The 13,280-nt window shown below is 48.2% G+C and overlaps 1 protein-coding gene across 5 annotated transcripts in view; it reads right to left on the minus strand.

Moving 5' to 3' along the window:
• Positions 1-13,280, minus strand: part of ASTN1 (astrotactin 1) — a 188,593-nt gene that overhangs the window by 82,332 nt on the left and 92,981 nt on the right. For all 5 annotated transcript variants that reach the window (XM_073356476.2, XM_073356474.2, XM_073356475.2 and 2 more), the window contains exons 7-8: positions 12,907-13,074; positions 6,429-6,513 (exon numbers count right to left, since the gene is read on the minus strand). In XM_073356476.2, the coding sequence (XP_073212577.2) occupies positions 6,429-6,513; positions 12,907-13,074 (253 nt within the window). The remainder of the gene's footprint in view (positions 1-6,428; positions 6,514-12,906; positions 13,075-13,280) is intronic.

Below are 13,280 nucleotides of genomic sequence, written 5' to 3' on the forward strand. Positions count from 1 at the left end.
GCCCTTGCTGCAATTTAAGCCCATTGCGTCTTGTCCTATCCTCAGAGGTTAAGGAGAACAATTTTTCTCCTTCCTACTTGTAACAACCTTTTGAAAACTGTTATGTCCCTCCTCAGTCATCTCGTCTCTAGACTAAAGAAACCCAGTTTTTTCAGTCTTTCCTCATAGGTCATGTTTTCTAGACCTTTAATCATTTTTGTTGCTCTTCTTTGTACTTTCTCCAATTTGTCCACATCTTTCCTGAAATGTGGCAACCAGACCTAGACACAATACTCCAGTTTACACCTAATCAGCGCAGAGCAGAGTGAAAGAATTACTTCTTGCTTACAACCTTCCTGCTAATACATCCCAGAATGTTAGCATTTTTTTTGCAGCAGTGTTACACTGTTGACTCATATTTAACTTGTGATCCACTATGACCCCCAGATCCCTTTCTGCAGCACTCCTTTCCAGGCAGTCATTTCCCACTTTTGTATGTGTGCAACTGATCGTTCCTTCCTAAATGGAGTATTTTTGCATTTGTCCTTATTGAATTTCATCCTATTTTCCTCAGATCATTTCTCTAGTTTGTCCAGATCATTTTGAATTTTAATCCTATTCTCCAAAGTACTTGCAACCCCTCCCAGCTTGGTATCGTTAGCAAACTTTATAAGTGTACTCTCTATGCCATTATCTAAATCACTGATGAAGATATTGAACAGAACTGGACCCAGAACTGACCCCACTTGATATGCCTTTCCAGCTTGACTGTGTACCCTTGATAACCACTCTCTGAGAATGGTTTTCCAACCAGTTATGCACCCACCTCATAGTAGCTCCATCTAGGTCGTATTTCCCTAGTTTGTTTATGAGAAGGTCATGTGAGACAGTACCAAAAGCCTTGCTCAAGTTAAGATATATCATATCTACCACTTCCCCCCCATCCACAAAGCTTTTTACCCTGTCAAAGAAAGCTATTAGGTTGGTTTGACACAATTTCTTCTTGACAAATCCATGTTGACTGTTATTTATCAACCTATTCTCTTTTTGGTGTTTGCAAATTGACTGCTTAAGTATTTGCGCCATCTTTCTGGGTACTGACGTTAAACTGACTGGTCTGTAATTCCCTGGATTGTCCTTAATCCCCTTGTTATAGCTTGGCACTATATTTGCCCTTTTCCACTCCTCTGGAATCTCTCCTGTCTTCCTTGACTTTTCTAAAATCATCACTGATGGCTCAGGTAAGAACATAAGAACGGCCATACTGAGTCAAACCAAAGTCTAGCCTAGTAACCTGTCTTCCGACAGTGGCCAATGCCAGGTGCCCCAAAGAGAATGAACAGAACAGGTAATCATCAAGTGATCTATCCCCTGTTGCCCATTCCCAGCTTCTGGCAAACAGAGGCTAGGGACACCATCCCTACCCATCCTGGCTAATAGCCATTGATGAGATATCTCTTCAGTCAGCTGCTTGAGTATTCTAGGATGTATTTCATCAGGCCCAGGTGACTTAACCTATCTCTATGCAGAATCCATCAAGCATTCTGGGCCCCACACAAAGCCATGTAATTATCTCCCCATGCTGGAGCATTTCAGAATAGCTTGAAAACGGGAAGGCATCAGCTTCTGAAGGTTTGTGCCTTTATTTATGCAAATATATGGAAATACATGCAAATCTGCAATCCTTTAAGGCCAAAAGGATTTGGGCAAGTATGGAGGAGGGAGAGATTCACAGGCAGCAATGGCAGAAAGGTAATGCAAACAGACATGACCCTGGAGATAGTTGCATGGCATTACAAGAAAACGAAATAGCCAGAGCGACCACTGCAAGGGGAGGAGATGGCTAATAGTGGGACACAGTGAAGGCAAGTGCAACTCCCTCTTGTCTATTAAAACAGGAGGAAGAGCTCATCCTGCTGCTGAGGAGGGAGTGTTGATCCCACAGGGCTACCACTCTTGTCTGGCAGGTGGGGAATCCAGAGCGGGAAGTGCAGGTGCTCGGTCAGTGGCTTAACCAGGACCAGCACTGGGCAGGGAGAAAAAATGACCCACCTGGAAGTCCCCTATTCCAGTGTTTTTCAAAGTTCGGGTCACGACCCATTATTGGGTCACGGCATGTAAGGCACTGGGTCACCTTGCTCAGCACCTAAGGACCCTCACAGCTCTGGTCAGCACTGCTTAATTGGGACATTAAAAGTCCTGTTAGGGGTGCTGCCCAGCTAAGGCAGGCTAGTGCCTACCTGTTCCAACACCGCTCTGTGCCCTGGAAGTGGCCAGCAATAGGTCCATCTTCTAGGCAGGGGACCACAGGGCTCCGCGCGCTGCCCCCACCCCAAGCACTGGCTCTGCACTCCCATTGGCTGGTTCCCGGCAGGCAAGAGCCATGCGGAGCCTCCACCTAGGAGCCAGACCTGCTGCTGGCTGCTTCCGGGCGCAGCACAGTCCGTGGTACCAGGACAGGCAGGAAGCCTGCCTCTGCACCCTCGCTGCACTGCTGACCAGGAGCTGCCAGAAGTAAGTCCACACCCCAACCCTGTGCCACAATCCCCTGCCCCAGCCCTGAGCGCCTCCCAAAACCAGAACCCCTTTGTGCACCCCAAATGCCTCATCCCCAGCCCCACTCCAGAGCTTGCACTCCCTCCCAGAGCCCTGATCCCTTCCCACACCCCAACCCCCTGGGCCTGCCCCAGCCCTGAGCCCCTGCCAACCCGGAGCCCCTCTTGCACCCCAAGCCCCTCATTCCCAGCTCCATTAGGTCACAGGCATCAACAATTTTCTTCAACTGGGTCCCCAGAAAAAAGTTTGAAAACCAGTCCCATATTCATCTCCTCTAACGGAAAATCCATCTGGCCGCCCAAGGCTAGAGGAAGGAAGCACAAACATTTAGCCAGTTAGACCTGCTTGGGGACCTGAGCTTCTTTTGGATAGATTTCTTCACTTGTGCCCTTTGCTCAGCCCTGTCTCCACAAGGCCACACAATGGCAATACCTCCCACAACAACTCACATGTTTTTGTGGTGGGCCTTACACATTGGTGGCTCTCTTTAGTCACAGATTTCAAGGCCAGAAGGAACCATCTGATCTGATCTCCTGTATAGCACTAGCCAGACAACTTCCCCCAAATAATGCCTAGAGCAGATGTTTTTAAAAAAACATCCAATCTGGATTTAACAATTGTCAGTGATGGAGAATCCACCCTGACTCTTGACAAATTGTTCCAATGGTTAATTATTCTGACCATTAAAAATTTACACCTTATTTCCAGTCTGAATTTGTCTAGCTTCAACTTCCAGCCACTGAATCATGTTTGACTTTTCTCTAAACTCTAATTTATCAATGTCCTTCTTGAATTGTGGACACCAGAACTAGTCAGCAGCACTCGCACCAGTGCCAAATACAGAGGTAAAATAACCTCTGTGATCCTACTCTAGATTCCCCTGTTTATGCATCCAAGGAACGCATTAGCCCTTTTGGCCCCAGCTTTGTACTGCGCGGTGGATAATCAGCTGATTATCTACCAAGACAGGTTTTCAAAGTCACTGCTTCCCAGGATAGAGTCCCCTATGGGTTCCTAGGGTTCCTGGTGAGTATGGTCTACATTCTTTGCTCCCAGATGTATACATCTGCATTTAGCCAATTTAAAATGCATATTGTTTAAAGGCCTAACATTTTGTTTTGACAGAAAGAAAAGAACCAAGACGTACACGACCAGAGCTTCAGCTTTTTGGCTGCGATGGAGCTACATTACTGATCCACACCAGCCGAGGATCTGGACCTTAGACTCCAAAACTGAGGAGGACGGGGAGGTCCACTGAACATTGAGACACAAACGAACGTGTTTGGAAAACTTTGACTTAATTGAAACCCGATTTTTTGTTTAGCTGAAAACCAAAACACTTTCGCAGTTTAGCCGCTAAGTACTAAGACCTGCAGCAAACTGTGTCTGTCTCATTCTTTTCCCCACAATGCAGTGATCAGGTGTCTAATTGGACCAATTTTCAGCACACTTGAGCAGCTCTCATAATACACTGGAAATTCTGCTGTCCAGCACTGCTCTGAGATGCCCACATCAGCAACTCTGAAAACCAGGCTCCCGCCACTCTGATGTAATGCAATGCAGGCAATCAGCCCCATCTCGCTTTCAGCGTTGCCAGTTCACTTTTTTCACGCAGCTCTGCACTGCAAGTTATTTTCCCTCAGATTCATTAGCTTGCATTTTCCCAGAGTGCATCTCATTATGTTATTTCTTAGCCGTGATTCTAATCTCTCTGGGTCCCTCTCTGTTCATTATCTCTTCCCCCTGGTGTTCAGAAACACCTCTTGGTTTTGTAGCATCTGTCAATGCTTTTTCATCCCCTTTTCCAGAGTGCTGAAATAGAGAGGGGAGGATGGTCTTGAAGCCACGGCAGTGAAGAGGGATGCTGGAGAGCTGCCTCCTTCAGTCACCCTGAACTACGCCAGGACACTGTAACAAACCCATGGTCTCCTAGGGCTGCACGGATATCACAGTGCCACTCAGCATGGCTCCCTAGAACTTTGCGGCAGCAGGAACAGAACTCGGAACCTCTAGCAGCACAGAGACTGGCCACTTGAGCTCAAAGGAAAATTTCCAGTCAGGACCCCTCTATCTTCTCCATAGGCTGCCGCCATCCACTAGAGGGCAATGGAGTCACACACATTAACCATTAGCGCCACCAGCAGAATCGGCCACTGTTAATTAATCAACAGGGCAAACCCCAAAGGGAGGAGTTGGGGGTGCTCAGCAGCCCTCTGGGTTTGGCCCAAAGCTAGCAGTGCAGAGCCTTCACCCGCTGCTCTGTTCTCATCCCATTTAGCAGAGAACAGTGGTTCCCAAACTCATGAGCAAGATCACAGCAATGCTCACCGGCCTGCCACGGTGATAGGAGGCTACAGTATAAAGCACGCTGCTGTCCTTGGAACAAATTTGTTGTTGATTATTACCGTTAATTGAAAATGTTAATTAAGTCGAGACAGAACCACCACCCTTGCAATAAGCCACTGGACCCCACTCCCAAATTCTGTGCATCGCTGTTCCCCTGACCTTATGTTTGAGGTGCGTTCAGTTCCAATGACAGTATTCCAGGGTCCCACAGTTTCACAGCCAGAGAATCAACCCGTTGCCACAAAGATATTGTCCCAAATCTCAGCATTCATTTAATAAAACATGTTTCTAGCACTAGTGTTTGCCAGTGTAACATTCCAAATGTGAGCGGAGTGCAGGGCGATAGAATGTGGTTGGCAGATAATGGGGTTTAGAAAGGTGTTGACCAATTCTATTAATCTCACTGGGCTGTCTGATCTGAAACCTAACAATGATCATTTCAGTGTCAATATTGTTCACTCCTGATCGTTTGTGCAAAAATACCCAGCTAACCTGCTTCTCTCCCAACCTCCAACTGCCTCCCACCCCTTCCTGGATGCCAGCTGTGCCCTAGCCAGCTGACAACTTCCACAGTGCAGCTATACGCCAGCAGCACAAAGCTCCATGGCACGCTGAAAATTAACAGGTGGCATGAAACACACTGGTCCAGGTCTTCAGCTGGTCTAAACAGGCACCTGCCGAGGATTCGGCCCATTGCATGTAAAACAAAAATGAACAGCAGGAGTTCTACACAGACTGGGTTATTCGTTTTCATATTTAATTAAATATAAACCTCCCTCTTTTTTTTTTTTTTTAAAAAAAAGGAGTACTTGTGGCACCTTAGAGACTAACCAATTTATTTGAGCATAAGCTTTCGTGAGCTACACAAGTACTCCTTTTCTTTTTGCGAATACAGACTAACACGGCTGTTACTCCGAAACCTCTCTCTTTTTTTTATTTACCCTATTGCAATATTTCTATTCTGTTGCACTCCAGAACCCCAAGGCCTTTGCAACAGAGCTTAGATCCAGCTTGCTGCAGACTACACAAACCTTGACATTACTCTCCTCCAGGCTAATTTCCATTCATTCTTCCAGGAAGATGTCATGCGACAGACACTGTAGCAAATGCTTTGCTGAACCCCAGATACTCTACACGACAGCCGTTGTGTTCCCATTGTCCGCTAATTGTCTGACTCACTCAGAAAAACCCACCATGTTTGTCTGGTAGGTTTTGTCCTTTATAAAGCCCATCCTGCCTATTTCTCATGGTTGTAAACCTGTAAATGCACTTTCCAAAAGTCTGGACCAAATGAAAGTAACCATGGAACGTGCTAACCAAATAAGTTTCTTTATCTGCCTCTAGTGGCCGGATCCCATTAAGCAACGTACAAATCTACCACTGCTCCCAAGCCTGCTGGTCCTTTAGCTCAAGAAGTAGAGACTCTTGCTTTTAGATCCAGGGGCATGTGGCTCAATCCCACCAACCACCCATCCATGGGGTTGCCCCAACAGGGAACGTTCATAAAGTCAGGAGAATTTTTTGCTATTTGTGGACATCAGACTTACCCCTGGTTCGTGCCCCACTCGTTCCGGATGCAGAGATGCTTGTGCACCGGGTCCTTCATGTAACCCTCATAGCAAAGGCACTCACCTAGGAATGGAGGAAGGTAAAATAAGAGAGAACGAATTCTACTTGCCACTGCTGGAGACAGGCTACTAGACAAGATGGACCAAGGTCTGATCCTGTGCTCCGAATGAACCCTGCTAATGGGAGTCTGTGGGCTCCAGGGGGGCTCACAACAGGCACGGTTATTACATCAGGAAATCCCACCTCCACGTGCCAGAGGCTGAAGTGCGCAGATTGTGTAACTGCATTAACTCCCTTCCTCCCGGAGATCTACAGGTGGTGCCATGGCAGTGGCGGAGGTGAGCCCTCACACCAAATACTGTCTCCTCTTCTCCTCCCTCCAGACCTTGCTACAACGGTCAGCGGCAGCCTCCAACCCCTGCTCTAAAGGCTGGAAGCTGGTGGCTGTACAAAACCAGCCCATGCTCAGCGTAGAGTTCAGAGCACACCCCCTTCCCTGTCCCCGATGGCCTCTTTGGGGCATTCCCCAGGACCATAATTAGGGAGCAGCCCTTGCATTTCCTTGAGTATGGTGAGTATAATTCACACCATTTATTACATTGGCTGGGCAAGGGGGGGGACGCTCCTTTCTTCCTTCACACACACACACACACACACTGTGCAGCCACGTAAGGGTAGGCTGAATCTGGCTCTTGGTTAGTTAATATTTATAAAGTGCTTTAGGTCCCAGTCCAGCACAGCTCTTAAACACATGCTTAACTTTAAGGGCTTCACTGGGAATATTTAAGTGCTGAAAGCAAAGGACATGCATAAATGCTTTGCTAGATCAGGGCCTTAAAGAAAAAAAATGCTAAGAATCATTATTATGTGTTATAAACTCAGTGCACTGTCATGCAACAATGTAAATATGGAGAATTTCAGCACCCAAGCATCAGGAAAATTCAAAATGAACATCCCCAGTGCACAATTATCTTGGTCAAATTACAACAACATATGTCCCACCATGGTTTGGATTACTGTTTAGACTAGTGCATTACACCTTATATCCTATGCACCCGTGTCACAGGAGCTGTGGGAATATTTGACCAATACTTTCAAGCATCGGTGTCTAAAGTTATACACCTAAACCCGTACTTAGGCACCCAAATAAGCAGGCTGATTTAGAAAGGTGTTCAGCTTCTGTAGCAGCCATTGGCTTCCAGGGGATCTGGGGCTGCTCAGTTTCTCTGAAAAACAAGCTACTATTTAGAGCCCAGATTTTTAAAAGGTATTTAGGCAAAATCCATGGATGTTAGGCACCTAAATACTTCTGAGGAGCTGGGCATAGTTGCCTAACCTATCTTTAGGAAGCCAAGTTACATCCATTAATATTTGAATTTCCTGACTCGGACACATTTAAATACTGAACTTTAATGTTACTATTTTGTTCCCTGTGGAATGGCTTTGCTTTTAAGTAAAAATGAAACGTATGAATGGTGTCACAGTAAAGCAAAGCGCAGACGACTTGAAATTCCATATTGCTCATGCGCTCTCCAGTATTTCTTGCCTCTGATCGGACCAGAAGCCCTAAAAGGACAGGCTCTATCCCGTGCTATTTCAGCACTTCCACCTCCTAGGTGAAATTCACTCCTGCAGAAGTCCAGCATGATGCCCACCATCATGGTTGTACCTGGGGATTGAACCAGGGACCTCCAGAGCTAAAGCATGAGCTAAAAAAAGCACTGCAGCTAGAAGCTGTAGAAGATCCTATTCTCTGTGGATCAGGTGCAGAAGGGAACATACACACCAAATAGTGGGTTACACAAGAAAAGATCTATGCACCAGACCACTTAAGCTCTGAGGGGTGGATGAGCTTCATGCTGGCTGACTGCGAGTGGGAATTTCATCCCCTTTACAGGACAGAACCCAGAATGGCAGAGACCTCACCAAAAAGGTTTCTTTCAGCTTGGGGCAAAGATTTTGCCTGGTTACTCTAGCCCAATCTGTTTGCAGCCTGCTGCTCTTAAAAAGCCAGCTTTCGTGCTAACGGATACCCTGCGTGCAGCATCACTGGACTATGTGGGACTGCACAGGGGACAGAGCAGGGCAGCGTACGGTCCAAAGACTAGAGTCCGTCAGGACAGCCTCCTGCTCTTAAAGGGCCACACGCCTTTAAAACACAGGTGAAAGAACGCTGAATTTTTAAGACCCGACCCCAAGGAAGCTGATGACTCCCTATGCAGGGGCTGCATCTGCTGTGACAGATGGCTGTGAACACACGGAACACTGATTCTGGAGCAAGCACAGACTCCCAGCAGGGGAGCAAGTGGATATTACAGAAGACGACACAGACTGTGCGTAGGTACATGCTGGCCAGAGGGAAGAGACTGTCCCAGCTTCTGCAATGACTTAAGCCCGTGCAGCCCTGCTGGTGTGGTGCTGGGTGGACAGCAGTGCCGAATGTGTCCTATGGCCCAGAAAGGAAGGATCACGTGGCTGAGACACTGTACTGCAACTCAGGAGACTGGCTCTGCCGCAGACTCTCCGTGCAACCTTGAAACTGTGAAATGGGGAGATCAGGCTTCTTTTCTCAGATCTATTTAAACAGTAAGCCTGGTGGGGTCAGGACTGGCTCCCATTATGTGTTTGTACAGCTCCTGGCACAATGGGGCCCTGACCTTGGTTAGGACCTCTAGTGCCATGGTAAGACAAAATCTTCATAGAAGGAAGGTGAATTCTGCCCACGGATACTCCTGACTGCAGCAGCTCAAGTGGACAGGAGAGAAGAATGTGGTTCGGTGTTTGGAATGAGTTAATAAGCAGGCTGTGGGTAGCAAAGGTGATCAGAGAGCAACACTGCAGGTGGCGGGACTGATACTGGAAAACGGAGACCTTCATTTCTACACCACAGATTCAAGCCCACTCCTGGTCACCAGGCACCAGAAATCCACGCTAGCTGATGGCTCTTCAGCTGCCTACACGAAACAAACTGGTGGTTACAATCCAGTTCCTAGCATGCCAGTGCTCAGCCGGCTCTACCCGGGCCCCTCTCCGAGAGGCCAAGGCATGGAGGCTGCACTGCCATCCGCTCTGGCCGGGAGCGAGTCACAGTGCTGGAGAACTAATGCTTCCACTGCCCATCTGTTCCATGGCTAAATCCGCAGGGGAACCAGTTTGGCAGCTTGCCCCAGCACTACATCTACTCCGAACTGAAGGAAGAGATGTGGCTGGATGGAGTGATCCTGGAACACACCCCGAGCAGATAGCTCAGCTGCTCTCCATCGTAGTACTGTGTGCCCTCTCGCTTACATATCCACACTACACTCACATAAAATGAACGCTGGAAGGAAACAGGAGGGGAAAGCGTTCAGCTGCTGCCAATGGGCCCAGTGCCGCTGAAGTCAGCATAATGCCATTTACATTGATCTGGCCCATGGTAACATTCCTGCCAAAACATACAGTTCAGTAACCAAGGAGATGCAGATCACCTCACGTTACAGATGAAAAACTAGACTCACTCAATTTACCCCAGTGTAAATCTGCAGCAAGTCTGCTCGATACTCCAGATTTACACCCACATCTGGACCCTGAGATCTGAGTTTGGCCTCTAATTGCTGTAAAATGCTGTTCCATTTCGATCTGACAAGGAAAGGAAGGCAGTGACCTGTAAATCAGATGACACCCAACAGGGAAAACGAAGGCAGAGAAGCCATGTTTGAGAACGAAGCCAGCCGAGGCACAAGGGGAAAGGAGATACATTCCAGTAATCCCACCAGGATTGATCATTTCACTAGAGGGAAAAGCAAGGAACAGAGGCAATTGCAGGGACAGCAGGGAGGCCTGCTTCCCTGAGACAAAGCTGGAAGCTGCAAAGCTAGGTGAGCTTAGCTTTTTATGGGCAGAGATCTGACAGAGTAGTGTCACGGGGCAGTATGCGTGCTTGGGCCACGCAGCGTGCAGTAAGACAGAGGATTTAAAAAAAAAGACAATGACCCTACTGAATACTGATGCTCAGTAACGACACCAGACTCCCAAGCTCATTACGGGCAGGCAAAACATGATGGGGGGGAGGGGGATTGATGTTTTCACTGCAATGAAGATGTCCCTCACCAGGGGAGAGCACTTTCCCAAAACCAGTGGCAAGAATAAACACCTTGGTGCACCTACAGCCTGGGCAACACTTAAAAACTTAGGTCAAGACACGTATGGCACTCAGAGGTGTGAAAAGTCCATAGCCCAGAGCAATGTAGCGATGCCAGCCTAACCCAGCTGTAGCCATTGGCAGATGCAGAGAGAGGGGGGCAGGAAAGAGTACCACCGCAGCAGGATCACAGTCAGGAGCCAGGGAGCAGCGACCCGGCAGAGGAGCAAACTCCAGCTCATGCCCAGACAAAGCACTCACCGCTAGCACCCAACCAGGCTCAGGGCCCTGCTCCTCTTTGGATCCAGTTTAAAGATTTGGTAACCTTATCTCGGGGACTGCGTTCTCTACCTATGATCCTATTCTTAGTCCAGCCCAGCAGGATGGACTATATGACCTCCTGAGGTCCCTTCCAGCCCTACCTTTCTACAATTAGACTCTGAGATCTGCACTGAGCACAACGTTGGTTCCATGCTGTGTGTCATAAATATAAAGGGAAGGGTAAACCCCTTTGAAATCCCTCCTGGCCAGGGGAAAGCTCCTTTCACCTGTAAAGGGTTAAGAAGCTAAAGGTAACCTCGCTGGCACCTGACCAAAATGACCAATGAGGAGACAAGATACTTTCAAAAGCTGGGAGGAGGGAGAGAAACAAAGGGTCTGTGTGTCTGTCTATATGCTGGTTTCTGCCGGGGATAGACCAGGAATGGAGTCTTAGAACTTTTAGTAAGTAATCTAGCTAGGTATGTGTTAGATTATGATTTCTTTAAATGGCTGAGAAAAGATTTGTGCTGAATAGAATAACTATTTCTGTCTGTGTATCTTTTTTGTAACTTAAGGTTTTGCCTAGAGGGGTTCTCTATGTTTTTGAATCTAATTACCCTTTAAGATATCTACCATCCTGATTTTACAGGGGGGATTTCTTTATTTCTATTTACTCCTATTTCTATTAAAAGTCTTCTTGTAAGAAAACTGAATGCTTTTTCATTGTTCTCAGATCCAAGGGTTTGGGGCTGTGGTCACCTATGCAAATTGGTGAGGCTTTTTATCCAACATTTCCCAGGAAAGGGGGGGGGTGCAAGTGTTGGGAGGATTGTTCATTGTTCTTAAGATCCAAGGGTCTGGGTCTGTAGTCACCTAGGCAAATTGGTGAGGCTTTTTACCAAACCTTGTCCAGGAAGTGGGGTGTAAGGTTTTGGGAAGTATTTTGGGGGGAAAGACGCGTCCAAACAGCTCTTCCCCAGTAACCAGTATTAGTTTGGTGGTGGTAGCGGCCAATCCAAGGACGACGGGTGGAATATTTTGTACCTTGGGGAAGTTTTGACCTAAGCTGGTAAAGGTAAGCTTAGGAGGTTTTCATGCAGGTCCCCACATCTGTACCCTAGAGTTCAGAGTGGGGGAGGAACCTTGACACTGCGGGTCTCAGTACAGGCAGCCACAGATGCCCTGGGTTCCCCTGCGCAGCGGTAGTTTGGTCAGTATCTCCGTATCCCTGCAATGGCATTGTGCCTGCTGGCAGACAGTAAACGACGCGCGCTGGTTATTTCACGCCATTTTTGCGGGTGGGACCACTGCAGCTATGCCGCACTTCCACCACGTCCACACCCAAATTCTTCCCCGTCCTTTAGACATCCTGAGATCAGAGCTCTGCGTGGCCAAGTTACAGTTATAGGTGTAAGGAAACGGAGGAGGATCGAGGGCAAGCTATAGCCCCTGAGTGAGGGTTGCCATTCAATCCTTATCTCACCCTGCTGATCAGTGCTGCAGTTCTTATATTTCTCGGGGGTGGGGGGCACAAGAAAATAGCGTTCCGAGTTTCAAAGCGTTACATGGGGCTTTAGCCATACAACTGCCATTATGTGGCATGAAAAACTCACCTGGGGAATGCATGGATTTCCCTCAGATTGCAGTTACCCCTGGGTCTGTGCCATCTCAGCCACTCCTTCACAAGCACTTTGGGGAAGGGGATGGAAAGAAGGGATCCCTTGCAGTAAATCATCAGTTAGGGGGTGGAGGGGAAGGAAAATCAGGGATCTAATTTAAATATGCAAATCACCGAACTCTTTTCTGACCTGGGCCACCAAGACCCAGCAAAGTCTCCAAGTCTGTGCCAAACATGTTAGCCACAAAACAAACAGGCTAAATGGATGATGTTGCTGGCACAGGATGCTTATCACACAGGCCACCAGCCTATAACGACTGAGTCTGCCCCTGTGCAGCCAATCTTTGGACCGGCTGGTAAATCCAGGGGGCCCATCTGAACCCGGAGAGATCAGCGAGCAGGAGCCTGTGCTGCTGGTGATGGAAGTTACCCTGGCCTCCCCGCCAACCCTGCCTACCGGTTTCTGGATCACACTGGTGTTCACACGGGTCAAGAAGCCGTCGGGCACAGAGGTCCAGTGCCCAGGGCCCGCTGGAGTTCTGTTGGGAGAACAGGATGACCTGGGCAGGGTTTAGCCAGTCACTGGCATCCAGCTGGCTGCCCTCCAGCAGGATAAAGCGGCTCCCTGCAAGAGAAACACCGGTCGGGAAGCCTGCGATACAGAACTCCCCGCAAACTAGTTTCAGAACCCAAGCTTCCTGCAAGCCAGTTATAGGCACCCCACAGGCCAGTTTCAATTATAACTGGAATAGCCTTCCCCACACACGCAGCTCTGTGCTCGGAGGATGATGTCCCAGAACAGGGGCTCCCCTGGCCTGGCCCGGCCCTTCC

This window comes from Lepidochelys kempii, chromosome 8 (genome assembly GCF_965140285.1).
Source record: "Lepidochelys kempii isolate rLepKem1 chromosome 8, rLepKem1.hap1, whole genome shotgun sequence".
In the NCBI taxonomy this organism is placed as follows: domain Eukaryota; kingdom Metazoa; phylum Chordata; order Testudines; family Cheloniidae; genus Lepidochelys; species Lepidochelys kempii.